Source organism: Bos taurus, chromosome 3 (genome assembly GCF_002263795.3).
Source record: "Bos taurus isolate L1 Dominette 01449 registration number 42190680 breed Hereford chromosome 3, ARS-UCD2.0, whole genome shotgun sequence".
In the NCBI taxonomy this organism is placed as follows: Eukaryota; Metazoa; Chordata; class Mammalia; order Artiodactyla; family Bovidae; genus Bos; species Bos taurus.
This window is the reverse complement of record NC_037330.1, coordinates 68,962,448-68,987,826: the sequence shown is the minus strand read 5'-3', so window position 1 is coordinate 68,987,826 and position 25,379 is coordinate 68,962,448. Positions and strand designations below refer to the sequence as shown.

General features: G+C 37.6%; 1 protein-coding gene across 1 annotated transcript in view; it reads left to right on the top strand.

Moving 5' to 3' along the window:
* MSH4 (mutS homolog 4) overlaps positions 1-25,108 on the top strand; it is a 92,780-nt gene extending 67,672 nt beyond the window's left edge. The window contains exons 16-20 of the mRNA NM_001206255.3: positions 3,922-4,040; positions 5,566-5,694; positions 14,588-14,762; positions 21,816-21,904; positions 24,917-25,108. Coding sequence (NP_001193184.1) covers positions 3,922-4,040; positions 5,566-5,694; positions 14,588-14,762; positions 21,816-21,904; positions 24,917-25,108 — 704 coding nt within the window. The remainder of the gene's footprint in view (positions 1-3,921; positions 4,041-5,565; positions 5,695-14,587; positions 14,763-21,815; positions 21,905-24,916) is intronic.
* The last annotated feature ends 271 nt before the right edge of the window (positions 25,109-25,379 follow it).

The following is a 25,379-nucleotide window of genomic DNA, read 5'->3' as shown; positions in this document are numbered from 1 at the left end:
AAGGTTAAAGCGTCTGCCTCCAATGCGGGAGACCTGGGTTCGATCCCTGGGTTGGGAAGATCCCGTGGAGAAGGAAATGGTAACCCACTCCAGTATTCTTGCTTGGAGAATCCCATGGACAGAGAAGCCTGGTAGGCTACAGTCCACGGGGTCGCAGAGAGTCGGACACGACTCAGCGACTTCACTTTCACTTTCATGCAGTCAAAGGCTTTAGCATAGTTAGTGAAACAGAAGTAGATGTTAATGGAATTCTCTTGCTTTTTCTATGATCCATTGAATGTTGACAATTTGATCTCTGGTTACTCTGCCTTTTCTAAATCCAGCTTGAACATCTGAAAGTTCTCGGTTCACTATTGTTGAAGCCTGGCTTGGAGAATTTTGAGCATTACTTTAGTAGCATGTGAGAAGAGTGCAATTGTGTGGTAGTTTGAGCATATTCTTTGACATTGCCTTTCTTAGGGACTGGAATGAAAACTGATCTTTTCCAGTCCTGTGGCCACTCCTGAGTTTTCCACATGTGCTGGCATATTGGGTGTAGCACTTTTCATGGCATCATCTTTTAGGATTTGAAATAGCTCAACTGGAATTCCATCACCTCCACTAGGTTTGTCTGTAGTGATGCTTCCTAAGGGCCACTTGACTTCACATTCCAGGATGTCTGGCTCTAGGTGAGTTAGTGAACATACCATTGTGGTTATCTGGGTCATTAAGATCTTTTTTGTATAATATCCAGGGTTGCTGCTAAAGATTCTACAATTCACAGGACAGCCATCTTCTTTTACCCTCCTCCCCTGCCTCAGCCCACATTCATGCGCAAGAAAGAATTATGCAGCCCTTGATGTGATTGAAAAAGCTTGGTTTAATGTAATGGATTTTAAGAGAAATGCAGAATAGTAATATCGATCATAGTGCAAATTTCCCTTACTACTGGGAAAGAAAATCAGAAGTGAGTGAATGAATGAATAAAGAGTATATATTTTATTAAATTTAAAAGGCTATCTTAGATAACTTCCATTCCCTTATAAGAATACTGATTCATATCTGAGACAATAATCTTACTTCTGTTTGAATAGTTATGAATTCTGGCCTTTAAAAAAAAAGGCTGTCTAATTTCTGTGTAGTTATAATTGTTAAAACATTCATTATACTGAATTAAAATTTGACTGTATAGAACTTCTACTTATTAGTCCTAATTCTTAACTTCTATGCATTTCAGAACAATCTATTATATCCTCAGAACAGGCCTTCCGATATTTGAAGAAAATTACTATTACTCTACTTCTCTTGCCACGGTCTTTGAATTCCTAAAAGTATATGTAGTATCTTATAAAATCTTATTATAAAGGAAATAGTAGGACTTGAAAAGCATGGAAGTTGAGAATATAGGCTTTGGAGCTAGACCTAGCTTTTGTAGTTATTGGCTGTGTGATCTTAGGCAAATACTTAACCTCCTTAGTTTTTCTATCTGTAAATGAAGAATATAATAGTACCTATGTCTAAGAACTGTTGTAAACATTAAACTACTCTTTGTTCTACAAAGCAAAAAAAACCCCTAAGCCTCTGGACTCCTTGTAGCTCCTTAGGAATATCATGCTGCTTACACACACATACACACACACACACACACACACACACACACAGGAATATAGGAATATCATGCTGTTCACACACACACACACACACACACACACACACACACACACACAGGGCTTCCCTGGTGGCTCAGATGGTAAAGAGTATGCCTTCAGTGCAGGAAGGAAATCCATCTGGGTTCAATCCCTGGGTCTTGGAAGATCTGCTGGAGAAGGAAATGGTAACCCACTCCAGTATTTTTGCTTGAAGAATCCCATGGACAGGGGAGCCTGGTGGGCTACAGTCAATGGGGTCGCAAACAGTTGGACATGACTGAGCGAGTCGCATTCATACACACACACACACACACACACACACACACACACAATGCTATGGTTTTAAGGGAAAGTGGAGAGTGAAAAAGTTGGCTTAAAGCTCAACATTCAGAAAACGAAGATCATGGCATCGGTCCCACCACTTCATGGGAAATAGATGGGGAAACAGTGGAAACAGTGGCTGACTTTATTTTTCTGGGCTCCAAAATCACTACAGATGGTGACTGCAACCATGAAATTAAAAGACACTTACTCCTTGGAAGAAAAGTTATGACCAACCTAGACAGCATATTCAAAAGCAGAGACATTACTTTGCCAACAAAGGTCCATCTAGTCAAGGCTATGGTTTTTTCCAGTGGTCATGTATGGATGTGAGAGTTGGACTGTAAAGAAAGCTGAGTGCCAAAGAATTGATGCTTTTGAACTGTGGTGTTAGAGAAGGCTCTTGAGAGTCCCTTGAACTGCAAGGAGATCCAACCAGTCCATTCTGAAGATCAGCCCTGGGATTTCTTTGGAAGGAATGATGCTAAAGCTGAAACTCCGTTACTTTGGCCACCTCATGGGAAGAGTTGACTCATTGGAAAAGAGTCTGATGCTGGGAGGGATTAGGGGCAGGAGGAGAAGGGGACGACAGAGGACGAGATGGCTGGATGGCATCACTGACTCAATGGACGTGAGTCTGAGTGAACTCCGGGAGTTGGTGATGGGCAGGGAGGCCTGGTGTGCTGCGATTCATGGGGTTGCAAAGAGTTGGACACGACTGAGCGACTGAACTGACTGACTGACTGAGTGAGAGCCTTACCCAGATATCTATAGGGAGCTATAGATATTTTAGCAAGAGAATGGCATAATTGGATTTGAGTTTTAGATAGATTACTCTCGCTATTGTAAGGTTAGAGAAGAGCCAGATTAGAAGCAAAATATCAGCCAGCAGGCTTCTGTGATATGATGATAAGATATGTTAGGAACCTCTTTGGTGGAGGTAAGAGAGAAGGGAAAATATGAACAATATGCACCATATACGCTATATTCTATACTTGGTACTTTCACATTTATTTTTCCTACGTAATCATTTTGGCAGTCCTGTGAGAATGTTGTATTTATTTGCTCTCTGAGATGTCATCATAATTGCTATTGTTATTATTATTATCTGCATTGATTAATATTTTCTGAACTTTTGCTTTCTCTTCCTGCTATTCCTTATTATGCAAAAGTAGATCCTATTCTTCACCCTTGTCTTTGTTTTAAATCCTGGAATAATCTGGCTTTGTTTCTTCACTTCCATTATTTCACATTTTGTCTATACAGAGTTCTGTATATTTGACACTTTTTTCATTTAACTATTTGTATATTTTTATCTTCTTATGGTTTTAGAATGCTTTTTGTATCCCATTTTGTTTGGCGATAGATATAAATAATAAGATTAATCTGTTTTCAAGAGATAAATATTTTAGGTTAGTTAGCCTGATATTTCTCACACAGAAACCATCTTGTGAATAAAAATTCACCTTCATAAAAAATTTAATGTTTTGCATTCATTCTAATTGTGGATGGTTCTGTACTTTTCTAATAGCAACTATTTCTTAATATGCCTTTCTATAATGATTTTTATCAACTTGAGCTTCATAAGTATTTCCTTCAGATTTTCATACTTTGAATATTCTCATCTGACTATACTATTTAACAATTTTTATCAAATTTATAACAAATCTTTCTTATGTACTCAAATATGTATTATCTTTTTTTCACTTGCAAATAACTTTGTACAATAGGTAGGGTAAGCATTTCCATTTTATATGTGAAGAAGATGAAGCTGGGAGAATTTAAGTGCCGTCCAAGGTTGTAAAGTAAATGACAGAGCCGGGGCCATGCCTTCTAATTCCATATCTTGTGATATTTCCACCACATTAATCCTTAGATAGGCTACTAAATAATCTGAGTTGATAGAGCAAAGTGTTGGTAGTCCTTATATTTTATAAAAGCATCTCAGTTTACTTTGACTTATATTTTATAGGATCATATGTTCCAGCAGAGTATTCTTCCTTTAGAATTGCTGAACAAATTTTTACAAGAATAAGTACTGATGACGATATTGAAACAAATTCATCAACATTTATGAAGGAAATGAAAGAGGTACCTGATTTCAACTTTCCTTATGTTAAAAAAATATTGAATTATCCTAATGGTCAATACTTATAACATAAGAAAGTATTTTTATATTAAAGCTTGCAGATGTGTTTATACTCCTCTACAAGAGCCAGAGGGCAGTCAAAGACAGCTTCCTAATTTCTGTCTTGTGGAAATGGAAGTAAATGTTTTATTGAAAAATACAGCTTTAAAGAAAAAGCTAGTGTTAGTGAATGATAAAAACATGCTTTCGTGTTTTTATATGGAATATATAAAAGACTTCAGAAAGCAATGACCTGTTCAGAAACATTTTGCATAGTTAGGCTTGATTTTAAAATAAAAGATCACAAAAGGTGTTAAAAGGTTTTTTAAAAATCACCCTTTTTGTGCTCTTGTGGAATTTTCACTTCCTGTGCCAAAGTATGTATCAGCATCTATTTTTGATCTGAGCACATGTCAAATAAACATGAAGGGTTAAAGGAATTCAGTATAGCTTTTGGCCTATCTTTAGTAGGTATAGGTTATTGGATCACTGTACAGTTTACTAATTTTCTTTAGATAGACAGGGAATAAAATTATCATTTGCTTACCGTATGTGATATTTATATAATTATTTAGTATGTATTGAATAACTATGGGGGAATATAGCAATAGACTAGGTGCTTGAGACATATTTTTAAATGGTCCTAGCTCTCAAGAAGCTTAGTCCCATGGAAAGGTAAAATGGCCATGATGGTTAACAGTTGTGTCATAACATAAGTCTGTATCAGGCATGATTTAAATTTATTTTACTCAGAAATCAATGGGCTTGGATGCTTTTTTCCTAAATATTTCTTTTCATTTTTACTGGCTACAGAGATGTTAACTGAGAGATAGTTCAGAGTGTTTATGACAGCAATTGATTCACCATGGAACAGTTGATAAAGAATCCGCCTGCAAAGTAGGAAACCCTGGTTGGATTCCTGGGTCGGAAAGATCTGCTGGAGAAGGGATAGGCTACCCATTCCAGCACTCTTCGACTTACCTTGTGGCTCAGCTGGTAGAGAATCTGCCTGCAATGCGGGAAACCTGGGTTCAATCCCTGGGTTGGGACGATTCTCTGGAGAAGAGAAAGGCTGCTCACTCCAGTATTCTGGCCTGGAGAATTCCATGGGCTATATAGTCCATGGGGTCACAGTGTCAGACATGACTGAGCAATTCTCTCTTAAACAAGAAAATGACCATCTTTGTGTTTATTTAAACATTTAATTCATTGCTTTATTTCACTGTATCTGATTCATCAATATTTTAGATAATGGTTATTTACTCTATGCATATGTCTATTTATGTACACATCAGCTATTCTATTAGAATTATCAGTAATGAGATTTTTAGAAAGAAAAGCAATGTGTTAGTTTCTGCTCAGCGGGTTTTCTCTGTCAAAATATATTTCAAATGAACTAATAAAAGGACCTGGATTTTTCTTCATTTTTTTGCTATAATAGTGACAGCTATTTGGTTGCAATAAATAATTTTGGAATTATATTTTCAGGTAGCATATATTCTACATAATGCTAATGACAAGTCACTCATATTAATTGATGAACTTGGCAGAGGTACTAATACAGAAGAAGGTATTGGCATTTGTTATGCTGTTTGTGAACATCTGCTGAGCTTAAAGGTATTCCTCTCTATTTTATTTTATTTTTTTGCTACATCAGTGTTTTTATTTTATTTATTTATTTTTCTTTTTTTAATTTAATTTTATTTTTAAACTTTACAATATTGTATTAGTTTTGCCAAACATCAAAATGAATCCGCCACAGGTATACCCGTGCTCCCCATCCTGAACCGTCTTCCCTCCTCCCTCCCCATACCCTCCCTCTGGGTGGTCCCAGTGCACCAGCCCCAAGCATCCACTAATTTCGAGTCCTTTAAAAAAATTTTTTTTATTGAAAGAAAAAATTTTTTAATTGTATAGTCTTTAAAATTGTATCGGTTCAGTTCAGTTCAGTCACTAAGTCGTGTCCGACTCTTTGTGACCCCATGAATCGCAGCATGCCAGGCCTCCCTGTCCATCACCAACTCCCGGAGTTCACTCAGACTCATGTCCGAGTCAGTGATGCCATCCAGTCATCTCATCCTTTGTCATCCCCTTCTCCTCCTGCCCCCAGTCCCTCCCAGCATCAGGGTCTTTTCCAATAAGTCAACTCTTCGCACGAGGTGGCCAAAGTATTGAAGTTTCAGCTTCAGCATCAGTCCCTCCAATGAACACCCAGGACTTATCTCCTTTAGGATGGACTTGTTGGATCTCCTTGCAGTCCAAGGGACTCTCAAGAGTCTTCTCCAACACCACAGTTCAAAAGCATCAATTCTTCGGTGCTCACTTTTCTTCACAGTCTAACTCTCACATCCATACATGACCACAGGAAAAACCATAGCCTTGACTAAACAGGCCTTTGTTGGCAAAGTAATTATCTCTGCTTTTGAATGTGCTGTCTAGGTTGGTCGTAACTTTCCTTCCAAGGAGTAAACGTCTTTTAATTTCATGGCTGCAGTCACCATCTGCAGTGATTTTGGAGCCCAAAAAAAGTCTGACACGGTTTTCACTGTTTCCCCATGGGACTAGATACCATGATCTTGGTTTTCTGAATGTTGAGCTTTAAGCCAACTTTTTCACTCTCCACTTTCACGTTCATCAACAGGCTTTTTAATTCCTCTTCATTTTCCGCCATAAGGATGGTGTCATCTGCATATCTGAGGTTATTGATATTTCTTCCGGCAATCTTGATTCCAGCTTGTGCTTCTTCCAGCCCAGCATTTCTCATGATGTACTCTGCATAGAAGTTAAATAAGCAGGGAGACAATATACAGCCTTGACATACTCCTTTTCCTATTTGGAACCAGTCTGTTGTTCCATGTCCAGTTTGAACTGTTGCTTCCTGACCTGCATATAGGTTTCTCAAGAGGCAGGTCAGGTGGTCTGGTATTCCCATCTCTTTCAGAATTTTCTACAGTTTATTGTGATCCACACAGTCAAAGGCATTGGCATAGTCAATAAAGCAGAAATAGATGTTTTTCTGGAACTCTCTTGCATTTCGATGATCCAGCGGATGTTGGCAATTTGATCTCTGGTTCCTCTGCCTTTTCTAAAACCAGCTTGAACATCTGGAAGTTCACAGTTCATGTATTGCTTGTGAGATGAGTGCAATTGTGCGGTAGTTTGAGCATTCTTTGGCATTGCCTTTCTTTGGGATTGGAATGAAAACTGACCTTTTCCAGTCCTGTGGCCACTGCTGACTTTTCCAAATTTACTGGCATATTGAGTGCAGCACTTTCACAGCATCATCTTTCAGGATTTGGAATAGCTCCACTGGAATTCCATCACCTCCACTAGCTTTGTTCATAGTGATGCTTTCTAAGGCCCACTTGACTTCACGTTCCAGGATGTCTGGCTCTTGATGAGTGAGCACACCATCGTGATTATTTGTGTCGTGAAGGTCTTTTTTGTACAGTTTTTCTGTGTATTCTTGCCACCTCTTCTTAATATCTTCTGCCTTTGTTACATCCATACCATTTCTATGCTTTATCGAGTGCCTTACAATTTTCAAAAGTTTCACACAGATGATTTCATACAATCCTATAATATCTGCTTTTGTATTCCCTCTGCCTGTATTTTGCCTCTGCCTCCTTCCCTCTTCCCACTAGTAAATACTAGTTTGTTTTCTGTATCTCTAAGTCTGTTCTTTTTATTTACTAGTCTGTTGTATTTTTTAGATTTCATATATAAGTTATATCATACAGTAATGTCTTTCTCTCTGATTTTATTTCACTTGGCATAATGCCTTCTAAGTCCATCTGTATTGTTGCAAATGGCAAAATTTCATTCTTTTTTCAGACACAGAAAACAAATTTAAACTTACCAAAAGGGAAAGTGGGGAAGGGTAAACTAGGAATTTGGGATGAACAGATTAACACTACAGATACAGGATAGATAAAAATAAGGACCTATTGTATAGCGTAGGGAACTGTATTTAATGTCTTGTAATAACCTATAATGGAAAAGAATATGAAAAAAGAGTGTATATGTTCTCTTGCTATACATCTGAAATATTATAAGTCATCTGTACTTCAATTTAAAATCTTTGATTTTTTTATGACTGTGAAGTATTCATTTATATATTTGTACACATAGCACACACGCACACACACATATATAAATATCTCTCATATTCTTTATCCATTCATCTATTGATGGATACGCGTTGTTTCCATACCTTGGCAATGGTAAATAATTGTGTTGAGTCTTTGTTTAATGTATCCATTATAGATTTATCACAAGTGAATTTTATAGGCACCTGTGGATAGCTCTTTAAACCATGTAGGTAAAAAAAAACATACCATAGCATTTGTATTTTTGTTACTTTATTTCTGATGGAAGCAGAAACAGTTACTATAATAGTCATGATATAGAAAGGAAAGAAATCAAGAATTAACAATAATATCAGAAATAGTCACTTGGCTTTAATCAAATTAAATAGCAAAACATGAAGACATTTCAGTTGACTCATGTGTAATAACATTGACTGCAATATCACAATATGAAGTAAATGAGGCATCGGAGAAGGCAGTGGCACCCTACTCCAGTACTCTTGCCTGGAAAATCCCATGGACGGAAGAGCCTGGTAGGCTGCAGTCCATGGGGTCGCTAAGAGTCGGACACAACTGAGCGACTTCCCTTTCACTTTCATGCATTGCAGAAGGAAATGGCAATCCACTCCAGTATTCTTGCCTGGAGAATCCTAGGGACAGGGAACCCTGGTGGGCTGCCGTCTATGGGGTCACACAGAGTCAGACATGACTGAAGTGACTTAGCAACAGCAGCAGGCATCTGAAGTCACTTTATGGAAAATCTTTACTTAAGATTTCATTCCTTTAGAAAAAATGTTTTTTTCATAAATCAGCTGTGTAAAACAGACTATGAATTTTGCTCTGTTATTAAGGTAATTTGTAAAACAGTGTTTTAGATAATCAAAATATATATTGGTATGAAAAAGCTTAAAAATATTTTTATATAATTAAAGTAGCTTAGAATATTCCTAAGATGAGTTTCTGTACCTTAAGTAAGAGCCCACAGTGATTTAGTATATATAGAATGAGAAAAATCTTTTTTGCCTTTGTTTTCTTTTTTTAAACATTTATTATTATTTTTATTTTTAAAACTTTGGGCAGCCAGTGTAGTAGGTGGAATCAGTTCCCTGACCAGGGATGGAACCCATGGCCCCTGCAGTGGACTAGTGGTATGGGCCTAACCACTGGATCACCAGGGAATCCTCCCCTTTCAAACTTTTTTTTTTCTTTTAAAAGATTTTTCTTTGGGGACTTATGTGGTGGGTTAGTGGTTAAGAATCCACCTGCCAATGCAGGGGACAAAGGTTTAACACCTGGCCTGGGAAGATCCTACAAGCCATGGAGCAGCTAAACCTGGGCACCACAACTACTGAGCCTGTTGTGCTCCAGGGTCCATACTCTGTAAAAAGAGAAGCCACCGCAATGAGAAGCCCATGCACTGCAACTAAAGAGTAGCTCCTGCTTACCACAATTAGAGAAAGCCCTCGTATAGCAAAAATAAATAAATTTTTAAAAGTCTCTTTTCATTCTTCTTTGAAAAACAATCTTGTTTCATACTTGAACAAAGTTATGTGATAAGTTAAAACTAATATTCATAGATAACATTAGCCTTTGTAATTCTGAATCTATTTCAGTTAATAAGAATTTCAGATATAAATAAGATATATATATTACTTACTGAGAGTAAAAGCTAATTAGTAATAATGATGCTTAATTTTATATGTCAGCTTGACAGGACTATGGAGTACCCAGACATTTGGTCAAACATTTTTTTTTTCTGGGTGTATCTGTGAGGGTGTTGCTGGATGACATTAGTATTTGAATTAATAGTAGAATGAGTAAATCAGATTGCCCTTTCTAATGTGAGTGGGTCCTAACCAGTCACTTTTGAGTGGGGCCTAGTTGAAGGCCTGAATACAAGAAAAAAATTGACCCTCTAGAGTATGAGGAAAACTCCTGCCTGACTGCTTCTGATCTGGGACATCAGTTCTTTCCTGCCTTTGGTCTTGAACTGAAACATCAGCTCTTTATGGGTTTTGAGTTTACTAACATTTAGACTAGAACTACACATTTGGCTCTCCTGGTTTTCAGGCCTTTAGACATGGAGCAGAATGACATCATTAGCTTTCCTGAATCTCCAGTTTGATGATTGCAGATGTGGGGACTTGTCAGTCTCCATAATCATGTGAGCCCATTCCTTATAGTGAATCTTTTTTCTTTCTCTCTACAGACAGATACACACACACACACACACACATCCTGTTAATTCTGTTTCTCTGGAGAACCCTTATACAGATTGTTATCAAGAGTGGTTCTAGGGGAACAAATATTTAAGAATGAATGTTTTGAGTCTGTTCTAGACTTTCAGGAATTGACTTTCTAATCTTATTAGATTGTAATACTAATGACTCCATTTCCAGTAGTGGAGAAGGTACTGATAGTTCATAGTGTAATCTACCAGTACAAATGTGCAAAATATCATCATGGATACTCTTAATCAATCACTTACAAGAAACAAGGAGAATGACTTTGTGAAATGAGGACTATTATGGTAGGAGAGAACAAATGAAAGCCACCAGTACTGCTCCTGGATCATAGAAAAAGCAAGGGAATTAAAAAAAAAAAAAATCTGCTTCTGCTTCATTGACTATGCTACGTCTTTGACTCTGGATCATAACAAACAGTGAAAAATTCTTAAGATATAGGAATACCAGATCACCTTACCTGTCTCCTGAGAAACCTGTATACAGTATAAAAAGCAACAGTTAGAACCAGGCATGGAACAACAGACTAGTCCAAAATTGGGAAAGTAGTATGTCAAGGTTGTATATTATCACCCTGATTATTTAACTTATATGCAGAGCACATCATGTAAAAGGCCAGGCTGGAGGAAGCACAAGCTGCAATCAAGATTGCTGGGAGAAATATCAGTGACCTCAGATATGCAGATGATACCACTCTAATGGCAAAAAGCAAAGAGGAACTCAGGAGTCTTTGATGAGGGTAAAAGAGCAGAGTGAAAAAGCTGGCTTAAGACTCACCATTTAAAAAACTAAGATTATGGCATCTGGTTCCATCACTTCTTGGCAAATAGATGGGGAAAAACTGGAACCGGTGACAGACTTTATTTTCTTGGGCTCCAAAATCACTGAAGACAGTGACTGCAGCCATGAAATTAAGACACTTGCTCCTTGGAAGAAAAGCTATGACAAACCTAGACAGTCTTAAAAAGCAGAGACATCACTCTGTTGACAAAAGTCCGTATAGTCAAAGCTATGGTTTTTCCAGTAGTCATGTATGAATATGAGAGTTGGACCATAAAGAAGGCTGAGTGCTGAAGAATTGATGTATTCGAATTGTGGTTCTGGAGAAGATTCTTGAGAGTCCCTTGGACAGCTTGGAGATCAAGCTCAGTTCAGTTCAGTTCAGTTCAGTCGCTCAGTTGTGTCCAACTCTTTGTGACCCCATGAATCGCAGCATACCAGGCCTCCCTGTCCATCACCAACTCCCAGAGTTCACTTAGACTCACATCCATCGAGTCAGTGATGCCATCCAGCCATCTCATCCTCTGTCATCCCCTTCTCCTTCTGCCCTCAATCCCTCCCAGCATCAGAGTCTTTTCCAATGAGTCAACTCTTCCCACGAGGTGGCCAAAGTACTGGAGTTTCAGCTTCAGCATCATTCCCTCCAAAGAAATCCCAGGGCTGATCTCCTTCAGAATGGACTGGTTGGATCTCCTTGCAGTCCAAGGGACTCTCAAGAGCCTTCTCCAACAACAGTTCAAAAGCATCAATTCTTCGGTGTACAGCTTTCTTCACAGTCCAACTTTCACATCCATACATGACCACTGGAAAAAACCATAGCCTTGACTAGATGGACCTTTTTTGGCAAAGTAATGTCTCTGCTTTTGAATATGCTATCTAGTTTGGTCATAACTTTCCTTCCAAGGAGTAAGCGTCTTTTAATTTCATGGCTGCAGTCACCATCTGCAGTGATTTTGGAGCCCCCAAAAATAAAGTCTGACACAGTTTCCATTGTTTCCCCATCTATTTCCCATGAAGTAATGGGACCAGATGCCATGATCTTTGTTTTCTGAATGTTGAGCTTTAAGCCAACTTTTTCACTCTCCTCTTTCACTTTCATCAAGAGGCTTTTTAGTTCCTCTTCACTTTCTGCCATAAGGGTGGTATCATCTGCATATCTGAGGTGATTGATATTTCTCCTGGCAATCTTGATTCCAGCTTGTGCTTCTTCCAGCCCAGCGTTTCTCATGATGTACTCTGCCTAGAAGTTAAATAAGCAGGGAGACAATATACAGCCTTGACGTACTCCTTTTCCTATTTGGAACCAGTCTGTTGTTCCATGTCCAGTTCGAACTGTTGTTTTCCTGACCTGCATATAGGTTTCTCAAGAGGCAGGTCAGGTGGTCTGGTATATTCCCATCTCTTTCAGAATTTCCCACAGTTTATTGTGATCCAGCTAATCAATCCTAAAAATCAATTCTGAATATTCATTCGAAGGACTTATGCTGAACCTGAAGCTCCAATAATTTGGCCACATGATGTGAAGAGCTAACTCAATTGAGGAAGAGACTCTGATGCTGGGAAAGATTGAGGGCAAGAGGAGAGGTGGATGGCAGAGGATGAGATGATTGTATGGCATCACCAACTCAATAGACATGAGTGTAAGCAAACTCCAGGGGATAGTGAAGGACAGGGAAGCCTGGCTTGTTGCAGTCCATGGGGTCACAAAGAGTCAGACACGACTCAGTGACTGAACATCAAGACTATTGTTCTTATATAGGAAAATAGTAATCCAAGGCAGGACCCTATTCCTAGAGAGATTGGAGAGATTATTGCCACCATCAAGGACTTGAAAGTTGCAGGGGTGGTAATTTCCAGCACATTCCCATTTAATGCACTGATTTGGCCTGTGCAGAGGACAGATGGACCTTGGAGAATGACATCGAATAATTGTAACCTTAACCAGGTGGTGATTGTAAATCATGAGAAACGCTGGGCTGGAAGAAGCACAAGCTGGAATCAAGATTGCCGGGAGAAATATCAGTAACCTCAGATATGCAGATGACACCACCGTTATGGCATGATTTACTCTGAATTTAAGTTAAATAAGCAGGGTGACAATGTGCAACCTTGATATACTCCTTTTCCTATTTGGAACCAGTCTGTTGTTCCATGTCCAGTTCGAACTGCTGCTTCCTGACCTGCATATAGGTTTCTCAAGAGGCAGGTCAGGTGGTCTGGTATTCCCATCTCTTTCAGAATTTTCCACAGTTTATTGTGATCCACACAGTCAAAGACTTTGGCATAGTCAATACAGCAGAAATGGATGTTTTTCTGGAACTCTCTTGCCTTTTTGATGATCCAGTGGATGTTGGCAATTTGATCTGTTTCCTCTGCCTTTCCTAAAATAAATTTCTAAGAAATAATTTTCCTGTTGCTTTATAAACTTTGTTTGTTTTATACCCCCTTTTGATTTGCTTAATAGTTGAGATTTATTACATATTTTTCTGTCATATACAAAACCTTGCTAACTGCTTTCCATAACTGATAGTCATTTGCCAGTCAAATATTTTCTTTTTAATGTTTTACTGTTTAAATTTTCCACTAATCTTATATTTTATTTCTCACTGGTGTCTTAAAACATAATTAGTCATATCTGCCTCAGTAACTCTGAACACAGGGTGGGAAGCCACTGTGCTGGTCTTAAGTCACTTGAACCATCTCCATCAAAATCACCTAAAGTGCTTAGAGAAAATGCAATTTCCTGGGGCCCTAAATTACAGTTGCTGATTGAGAATGTGAGGGGGATAAGCATCAATAATTTGCATCTTTAACAAGCTCCCCAGGGGATTACTAAACTTGAAGAATCATTGTACTAAGCAGTATTCTCAACCTTTTTTTCCCCCTGTATAAGTACCTAACCCTAACATAATGCAAATATAAAAGCAAAAACCTATGCAGTTTCAAATACCTAAGATAATACACTGATTTCACTTTCCCTAAACTGCTTATATATGGGAGGAATCTACTTTTAAGGTAAAGTTTTTTTAAAGTGAGGGAAATGTTATGATTTTGTTTGTGGGTAACTTCTCTAATAAATGATTACCTCAGTTAATAGCTATATTTCTGGTAAACATCCTTTAAATATCTTCAGATTCTTTCTTTTAGGATTTTTGCATTTGTCCTCTTTTCCATAATGTAACATACATGTGTTTCTATAAACATAATAAATATTTCCCTCATTGAATATAAAATTTCAAAATATTTTAAGATGAGTTGACCATGTTAGCCTCAAAGTTCACCAGTTTCATTACATTTCTGTGAAGCTACTTAATAAGTTAAAATAAATTTTATGTTTAAATAGTTAAAATAAAATTTTCTAGTGCATTTAAAAATGCTGATATTCATTATATATTTTAGGCATTTACACTGTTTGCTACACATTTCCTGGAACTGTGCCAGATAGATGTTCTGTATCCTAATGTAGAAAACATGCATTTTGAAGTTCAACATGTAAAGAACACTTCAAGAAATAAAGAAGCAATCTTGTATACCTACAAACTTTCTAAGGGACTCACAGAAGAAAAAAATTATGGTATGCTTATAAAAATTTTATATTTGTATACTATATATATATATCTGTGTATATAAATGTGTGTATATGCTGAAATACTATTTATTCTCATAAGATAAACTTTCTTTCCTGTTTATTTGACTATCAGTCTAAGCAATTTTATCTTTCATTCTTTTGAATGCTTATATGCTCTAAGACTGTATTTTCTATGTCAAATTCACATTTTTATGTATTAAGCTTGTTTCAAAAACATATTAACAGTAACTATGTAGAATTATAATACATGGGAGCCCCAGAAGTATAGTTTCTATACTTAGGAAAATGTAATTTAGTTGTACTTGAATGTTATATACTGAATTGGAAATTATATATTTCTTAGACACTCTTTTAGTAACAAGGTCCTTCCTCTTCAAATTTGGAGAACTTGATAATTAAATCTTAAGTCTTAAAATGGAATGTGTTACCAAATTATGTGTGTTCATAAAATTGGTTAGATATTTTCTATCTAAATCATTATGATACATGTAAAGTTGACAGATTCAGGGAATTTTCAATTGACTTTTATATTTGTTGTTCAGTCACTCAGTCATGTTGACTCTTCATGAACTATGGACTGCAGCACACCAGGCTTCCCTGTCCTTCACCATCTCCTGGAGCTTGCTCAAACTCATGTCCACTGAGTCGGTGATGCCATCCAACCATCTCGTGCACTATCATCCCCTTCTCCTCCTGCCTTCAGTCTTTCCTAGCATCAGGGTCTTTTCTAGTGAGTTGGCTCTTCTCTTCTCATCAGGTGGCCAAAGTATTGGAGCTTCAGCTTCAGCATTAGTCCTTCCAATGAATATTTGGGATTGATTTCCTTTAGGATTGACCGGTTTGATATCCTTGCAGTCCAGGGAACTATCAGTCTTTTCCAACACCACAGTTCAAAAATATTAATTCTTCGGTGCTCAGCCTTTATGGTCCAACTCTCACATTCATATATGACTACTGAAAAACCATAGCTTTGACTATACAGACCTTTGTTGGCAAAATAATGTTTCTGCTTTTTAACATGCTGTCTAGGTTTGTCATAGCTTTTCTTCCAAGGAGCAAATGTATTTTAATTTCATGGCTTCTGTCCCCATCTGCAGTGATTTTGGAGCCCAAGAAAATAAAGTCTCTCACTGTTCCCATTGTTTCCCCATCTATTTGCCAAGAAGTGATGTGACCAGATGCCATGATTTTCGTTTTCTGAATGTTGAATTTTAAGCCAGCTTTTTCACTCTCGTCTTTCTCTGTCATCAAGACGGTCTTTAGTTCCTCTCAACTTTCTTCCACTAGGGTGTGTCATCTGCATATCTGAGGTTATTGCTGTTTCTTCTGGCAATCTTGATTCCAGCTTGTGCTTTATCCAGCCCAGCATTTCACGTGATTTACTCTGCATAAAAGTTAAATAAGCAGGGAGACAATATACAGCTTCTATGTACTCCTTTCCCAATTTGGAACCAGTCCGTTGTTCCATGTCTGGTTCTAGCTGCTGCTTCTTGACCTGCATACAGATTTCTCAGGAGGCATGTAAGGTGGTCTGGTATTCCCATATCTTTCAGAATTTTCCACAGTTTGTTGTGATCCACACAAAGATTTTAGCCTGGTCAATGAAGCAGAAGTCGATGTTTTTGTGGAATTCTCTTGCATTTTCTATCATCTAGTGGATGTTGGCAATGTGATCTCTGGTTCCTCTGCCTTTTCTAAATCCAACTTGAACATCTGGAAGTTCTTGGTTCACGTACTATTGAAACCTAGCTTGGAGAATTTTGAGCATTACTTTGCTAGCATGTGAGATGAGTGCAATTGTGTTGTAGTTTGAACATTCTTTGGCACTGCCCTTCTTTGGGATTGGAAGGAAAACTGACCTTTTCCAGTCTTATGGCCACTGCTGAGTTTTCCAAATTTGCTGGCGTATTGAGTACAGCACTCTCACAGCATCATCTTTCAGGATTTGAAATAGCTCAGCTGTAATTCCATCACCTCCACTAGCGTTGTTTGTAGTGATGCTTCCTAAGGCCCACTTGGCTTCGCACTCCAACATGCTTCCTCTAGGTGAGTGATGACACCATTGTGGTTATCTGGGTCATTAAGATCTTTTTTGTGTAGTTTTTTATGTATTTTTGCCACCTCTTCTTAATATCGTCTGCTTCTGTTAGGTCCATACCATTTCTGTCCTTTATTGTGCCTATCTTTGCACAAAATGCACCCTTGGTATCTCTCATTTTCTTAAAGAGATCTCTAGTCTTTCCCATTCTGTTGTTTTCCTCTATTTCTTTGCATTGATCACTGAGGAAGGCTTTCTAATCTCTCCTTGCTATTCTTCGGAACTCTGCATTCAGATGGGTATATCTTTCCTTTCTTCCTTTGCCTTTCAATTCTCTTCTTTTCTCAGCTATTTGTAAGACATCCTCAGACAACCATTTTGCCTTTTAGCATTTCTTTTTCTTGGGAATGGTTTTGATCACCACCTCCTATATAATGTTCTTCAGGCAATCTGTCTACCAGATCTAATCCTTTGAATCTGTTTGTCACTTCCACTGTATAATTGTAAGGGATTTCATTTAGGTCATACTCAAATGGTTAGTGATTTTTCCCTACTATCTTCAATTTAACTCTGAATTTTGGAATAAAGAATTCATGATCTGAGCCACAGTCAGCTCCTGGTCTTGTTTTTGCTAACTGTATGGAGCTTCTCCATCTTCAGCGACAAAGAATATAATCAGTCTGATTTTGGTATTAACCATCTGGTGATTTTCATGTGTAGAGTTGTCTCTTGTTTTGTTGGAAGAGGGTGTTTGCTATGACCAGTGCTTTCTTTTAGCAAAACTCTGTTAACCTTTGCCCTGCTTCATTTTGTACTCCAAGGCCAAACTTGTCTGTTACCCAGGTATCTCTTGACTTCCTACTTTTGCATTCTAGTCCCCTATAATGAAAAGGACATCTTTTTTGGGTGTTAGTTCTAGAAGGTCTTGTAGGTCTTCATAGAACTACTCAACTTCAGCTTCCTTGGCATTAGTGGTTGGGGCAAAGACTTGGATTACTGTGATATTGAATCATTTGCCTTGGAAATGAACAGAGATCATTCTGTCATTTTTAAGATTGCACCCTAGTACTGCATTTTGGACTCTTGTTGACTATGAGGGCTACTCTATTTCTTCTAAGGGATTCTTCACCACAGTACTAGATGTAATGTTCATCTGAATTAAATTCACCCTTTCCACTCCATTTTAGTTCACTGATTGCTAAAATGTCGATGTTCACTCTTGCCAGCTCCTGTTTGACCACTTCCAATTTACCTGGAAACACAGACCTAACATTCCAGATTCCTAAGCAATATTGTTCTTTACAGCATTAGACTTAGTTTCACCACTAGACACACCCACAACTGGGTGTTGTTTCTGTTTTGACTCAGCCTCTTTATTCCTTCTGGAGCTATTTCTCACTCTTCTCCAGTACCATATTGGGCCCTACTGACCTGGGGAGTTCATCTCTCAGTGTCATATATTTGCCTTTTCATACTGTTCATGGGATGTGAAGGCAAGAATGCTTAAATGGTTTGCTGTTCCCTTCTCCAGTGGACCACATTTTATCAGAACTCCCCAGCATGACCTGTCTGTCTTGAGTGGCTCTACACAGTATGGCTCATAGTTTCATTGAGTTAGACAAGTCTGTGATCCATGTGACCAGTTTGGTTAGTTTCCTGTGACTGTGGTTTTCATTCTATCTGCCCTCTGATGGATGAGGATAAGAGGTTTATGGAAACTTCCTGATGGGAGGGACCCCCTGTGTGGAAAACTGGGTCTTGCTCTGATGGGTGGGACCATCCTCAGTACATCTTTAATCCAATTTTCTGCTGATGTGGTGTGGTTGTGGTCCCTCCCTGTAGTTTGGCCTCAGGCCAAACTATTGCAGGAGTAATGGTGGTAATGGTGACCTCCTTCAAAGGACTTACCCCAGTACAATGCAGCTCCCAGGACTGTTGTGGTCAGTGCTCCTGACCCTTGGCAGGCCACTGTCAACCCACACCTCCATCAGAGACTTCTGGACACTCACAGGCAAGTCTGGTTCAGCCTCTTGTGGGGTCACTGCTCCTGTCTCCTGGGTCCTGGTGTACACAAGGTTTTGTTGTGCCCTTGAAGAGTCTGTTTCCCCAGTCCTTTGGAAGTTTTGTTATCAAATCCCTTCAAAGTCAAATTCCCTCAGGGTTCTCAGGCCCTTTGCCAGGTTCCCAGGTTGGGAAATCTGTTGTGAGCCCTAGAACTGTGCAACAGTACAAGAACTTCTTTGGTATAATCTAAATCTAAGATAGTGGCAGAGTATATCATGAGAAATGCTGGGCTGGATGAAGCACAAGCTGGAATCAAGATTGCTGGGAGAAATATCAGTAACCTCAAATATGCAGATGACACTACCCTTATGGTAGAAAGTGAAGAACTAAAGAGCGTCTTGATAAAAGTGAAAGAGGAGAGTGAAAAAGTTGGTTTAAAGCTCAACATTCAGAAAGCTAAGATCATGGCATTTGGTCCCATCACTTCATGGCATATAGATGGGGAAACAGTAGAAACAGTGGCTGACTTTATTTTTTTGGGCTCCAAAATCACTGCAGATGGTTATTTCAGCCATGAAATTGAAAGACACTTACTCCTTAGAAGGAATGTTATGGCCAACATAGACAGCATATTAAAAAGCAGAGACATTGAATGGATAAGAAAGCTGTGGTACATATACACAATGGAGTATTACTCAGCCATTGAAAAGAATACATTTGAATCAGTTCTAATGAGGTGGATGAAACTGGAGCCTATTATACAGAGTGAAGTAAGCCAGAAAGAAAACACCAATACAGTATACTAACGCATATATATGGAATTTAGAAAGATGGTAACAATAACCCTGTATGTAAGACAACAAAAGAGACACAGATGTATACAACAGTCTTTTGAACTCTGTGGGAGAGGGAGAGGGTGGGATGATTTGGGAGAATGGCATTGAAACATGTATAATATCATATATGAAACGAATTGCCAGTCCAGGTTCAATGCATGATACAGGATGCTTGGGGCTGGTGCACTGGGATGACCCAGAGGGATGGTATGGGGAGGGAGGTGGGAGGGGGGTTCAGGATGGGGAACATGTGTATACCTGTGGCAGATTCATGTTGATGTATGGCAAAACCCACACAATATTGTAAAGTAATTAGCCTCCAATTAAAATAAATAAATTAAAAAAAAAGAAAAGCAGAGACATTACTTTGTCAACAAAGGTCCATCTAGTCAAGGCTATGGTTTTTCCAGTAGTCATGTATGGATGTGAGAGTTGGACTGTGAAGAAAGCTGAGCACCGAAGAATTGATGCTTTTGAACTGTGGTGTTGGAGAAGACTCTTGAGAGTCCCTTGGACTGCAAGGAGATCCAACCAGTCCATCCTAAAGGAAATCAGTCCTGGGTGTTCACTGGAAGGACTGATGCTGAAGCTGAAGCACCAATACTTTGGCCACCTGATGCAAAGAGCTGACTTATTTGAAAAGACCCTGATGCTGGGAAAGATTGAGGGCAGGAGGAGAAGGGGATGACAGAGGATGAGATGGTCGGATGGCATCACCGACTCAGTGGACATGTGTTTGGGTAGGTTCCAGGAGTTCATGATGGACAGGGAGGCCTGGTGTGCTGCAGTTCATGGTGTTGCAAAGAGTCGGACATGACTGAGCGACTGAACTGTACTGTACTGAAGATAGTGGAGTGGAAAGAACTGCGCTCATCTTTTCCTCCGAGTACACCGAAAGTGCGACTAGTTGCTGAACAACCATCTGTAGGAGAATGTTGGATCCACCAAAAAAACATATCCTGTGTCCAAGGGCAAAGTAGAAGCTCCAACAAGACGATAGGAGGGATGCAATCATGTTTTAAAATCAAATCTCAGACTCGCCAGAGAGACTCAGAGGGAGCGAACAAACCTTGTATGCACCAGAACCCAGGGAAAGGAGCAGCAGCCTCACAAGAAACTGAGCCAGACCTGCTTTTTGAATGTTTGAGTGTCTGCTGTGGAAGAATAGGACAGCAGTGACCTGCCACAGGGACAAGGGCTCTGGCTACAGCAGACCTGGGAGGCGTGGCATATGGCATAAGTCCACTTTGAGAAAGTTGCCATTAGCCCCACTATAGAGCCGCTATGCAGACGACCCACAAAGTGGACTTTTACAGATAAATTTCCCAGAATTATTTTAGCTATGACTGTTCTTTGTGAGAGTAAAAAAAAAAGCATCTTTCCTTTGCTATTTGAAATGGGAAAATCAAAATCAAATGTATAACTTAATTTGTATTAGATGTTTAATCTTTATAAGCCTCAGCTTTATCTATTAAATGGTGATATGTGTGGATTTGTGAGGATTAGATGAATTATCAAATATGAACTGTCTAGCACAGTGCCTAGCAGTTAGTAACTTTTAAATAAATGTTGATGTTGCTTCTATTGCCTCTAAAGCAATAAATAAACTATTAGCATAAAGTAGAAAATCTGTGAGACACTGATACAATAAAAATATAAGAGCATGAGAATATTACTGGTATTTGAATTTCCATGGAGTAGTCACCTACTGTTATGACTTCTGAGAAATCCCTCTCTCATTAATCTACTAAATATATGAATACACAGGTTATCTGTGACTACACTTTCTTCTATTCTGCAAAACCCATTATGTCCATTGACTTATAAACCAACTGAATTTGTAGTTGGAATTTCAATGTTATTACTATTATCTGATTTTCTAATTACCTTTTTCCTTTCCCTTTCATATTTTCTGTCTCAGAGGTATCTTGAGAGGTAATTGATATTCTAATTTGTCTTACATGTCTTAGCAAGTAATTAAATCTAATAATTGGTAAGTTGTCACCCAGAACTTGGAAAAACATAATTTTAAGAAGTAAGTGGTTCTTAAATGCCTAAGAAAGGAAGTTTAAATCTGTGAAGAAACGATTAATACTGATTAAAACAAACATAGCAAAACTACAAGTAATAATACTGAAGTCCCATTGTTTATAATTTTAGGATTAAAAGCTGCAGAGGTGTCATCACTTCCACCATCAATTGTCTTGGATGCCAAAGACATCACAACTCAAATTACCAGACAGATTTTGGTAAGGAAATTTTAGCAATAAGAATTATTTTTCAAATTAAGAAAAGACTTGTAGTATACATGCTTATTATGGTCTTGGATCTAAATATATAATAAGTAATAATTAAAACATTTAAAACAAAACCTATTTCCTAAATAAAGGAAATCCTTTTTACTTCTCAAAACTTTTTTGGTTTGATGTATTATAACTGTCCCTAGAAAATCTACTAATAAGATAGGAAACAAAAGTTAAACAGTTCAGTTCATCTAGTACTTATTGCTACACTGACTTTATGATAAGAAAAGAAATCTCTTTAAATAAGCATTAAAAATAAAAATCAAAGTACTTCTCTGGTGGTCCAGTGGTTAAGGCTCCACGCTCCCAATGTAGGGGCCTGGGCTTGATCCCTAGTCAGGGAACTAGATCCCATCATGCCACACTGAAGATTCCACATGCTGCAATTAAGATTTGGCACAGCCAAAAGAAAAAAAAAAAAGAAACACTATGCACAACATTTCATATCTTTTAAAATAGTTTTCAAAGCTCTTGTATCCATTATCATATATAAGCCTCATAACTTTTCATGAAGTAGTTAGGTTTAATTAAAGATAAATAATAAAGTTATCATTTTTACTTACATTTTTACAGCTGAGGTTCACAGAGATTAAGTGATTTGCTAGGAAGAAGTAGATCCAACACTGAATTTATATCTGGTAACTGAAAATTTGGAAATCTTTTTTTTGTTGTTGTTGCATCAGGTTGCTTTATATTGTTTTAAGAATCCATCCTGTTCAGTAAACTAAAGTAGGTGCAGTATAAATTTTCTTCAGTATTAACCTTTCTTTTATCTTTTACCCTTTCTTAACCTGCCTTCAGTTTTTTTGGTTTGTTTGTTTTTTTACATTCATCAGTCTTTTGACCTCAACTGCTCTTATGACTTTACTTGCCTAGTTATTCCATTGGAATTTTTCACCAGTGATTTTGGTAGTGGTCCAGTTCTGAAGAGCCTCTTATTACCTAGTTCTTCACAGTTCTTCTTGCCAAATTCCAATTATGGGCAACCTCTCCAGTAGTCTTCCAGTTTTTAGATTTCCTGATGCTGCTCAACATACATTGAAGACAGGCTAATTTTATCCACTGAAAATTAATATAACCTCTCTTTAGCTGAATATTTTACTGAGTAATTCTCATTCTTCTACTTCTTTGGTGATTACTTCTTTCCCTTCTTCACTGGTGCTTTCTATTATTCCATCTACCAAATAGAAGTATTCCTAAGATTTTACCATTTCTTTGTTTAGAATTCTGTACTCTTGGTGATTCTCATCCTTTCCTCAGCCTCCATTTTCATTTCTTTTTGACTCAATCTGTATATTTTTCTCCATATTTCTTCTTAAAACCTTAACTTACATTTTCTCTTCAATAGGTCCAAAATTAAATTTCTCATCTTTTGAAAAACCTTTTCTTCTCTTCACTTTCACATCTCCCATGGATGCTTAAGAGTCTATGAATTCTTCTTCTTAATTATATCTCAGTAGGTTCCTTTCCTTTTCTACATTTCTGCCACATTGAGTTACTTGTCGTTTCATCATTTTGACCTGATTTGTGTACCACATTTTTTAACATGTTTGCTTTCTCTGTTTCCTCCATCTGGAATATCTTTCCTTTGAGGCTCTTCTGTCCATCAAGATTCATATTAAATGGGGCTTCCCTGGTGGCCCAGACAGTAAAAAACTGCCTGTAATGTAGGAGACCTGGGTTCGGTCTCTGGGTTGGAAAGATCACCTAGAGAAAGGAATGGCTACCCATACTCCATCCTTTTGAAGCCTTTCTTGACCCAAGCTGGAAGTGAACTTTCTTTCCTCTGAACAATTTTGTATCTCCCTTATGGAACTTTCCATGATTAATCAATTGCTTGTAAACATGTATATTTCACTGTAAGACTGAGCTTTTTGAGTTCCATTGTCATGTCAGGATGACATTTTGTATCCCCTGTAGTCGTAAATACAATTTATGGGATCTGGAATATAGATAATAATAGCTATAATTGTTGTTTAAATGATAAATGGATAGTTGATCAGTCAGTATATCAGATAGATGGATGGATCAATGTTCTATCTCATGGAGTTGTATGCAGTTTTTCTATAGTGACAGTAAGAGAGAGAAGGAGTTCCTGGCTACCTAAAATTCATGGCTATTTAGAAGGAGTTGAAAGGATTGTATTTCCCTTAGAGGATGGAAACTAAGTCTTTACATAAAAAGATTGAAAAAATGCTGATTCCTCTATCTAGCTCAGGCAAAAAAGGGAATGAAGAATTTTCTAGTTGTACTCCCAACCCTGAAGGGAGGTATTCAAGGACTGAATATCCAAAGGTCCTCCAAAGTATTAGAAGAGTCCCATTTTAAGCATTATTTCTTGGGTATCCTTAAGTATAATTTGTTAAGAATTAAGGCATAATTTTAACTAGCTATTTGTGTTGCTTATTTTAAAAAATGTAATTTATCCCTGAAGCAGTATTTTCTTTTAGACTCTAGCAATTTCTATATATGAACCCTATTGAGGGACAGTTTACTGATGACCCATTCTGTCCACCAGTTTATCTGCTGGGGAACTAAAGTAGGAGATAGCAGAGTAGTACTCTGAGTGACATTTAAAATTATGAACACTGCATAGTAATTAGCAGAATGTTGTTTTCCCATAACTTTTCAATGGTAAAGTGCTTGTAGGACATAATTCTAGTGGATTTTCTATTACATTTTGGTGTTGTATTGAGAAACTTGAACCATTTAGCAGATTTTTTTCATTGAAAAATGGTTTTCAAGGATTAGGATCTGTCATAAAGTCGTAAATACTCATGAGAAATTTTATTCTCCAAAACAATATTTATTTTTTCTGGTATATTATTTGCTAGTTGGATGGGACTGACTTATCCAAAAATATTGGTTAGCCATTGAATTATTTCTATGAAAGGAGATAGAATATTGCCAAAATAAGAATCATATTTTAATTTTTATCTATATTTTTTTCAATAACAGCAAAACCAAAGGAGTGCTCCTGAGATGGAAAGACAGAGAGCTGTGTACCATCTAGCTACTAGACTTGTTCAAACTGCTCGAAACTCTCAATTGGATCCAGACAGTTTACGAACATATTTAAGTAATCTCAAAAAGAAGTATGAAGTAGATTTTCCCAGGGCTGAACAAGATTCAGAAAAGACTGAAGAATAGTAATAATTCACATCTTATACTAATGAAATAATGTCTTAATATGAGAAACCTAGAATTCATTTTTCCTGTGAGCAAAAGAAAATATTTGCTAAATTTTATATTTTAATTGAAAATTACATTGTATTAACATCAGCATTATCGTCCATATATTCTGTATAAGAAAATGTTTGTTATATAACTTAAGAAAGAAATGAGAACTATTTAAAGAACTGATTTTTATGTTAGAAAAAATCTAATGTGACACTTTTCTCATTTATGAAACTTCATGTTA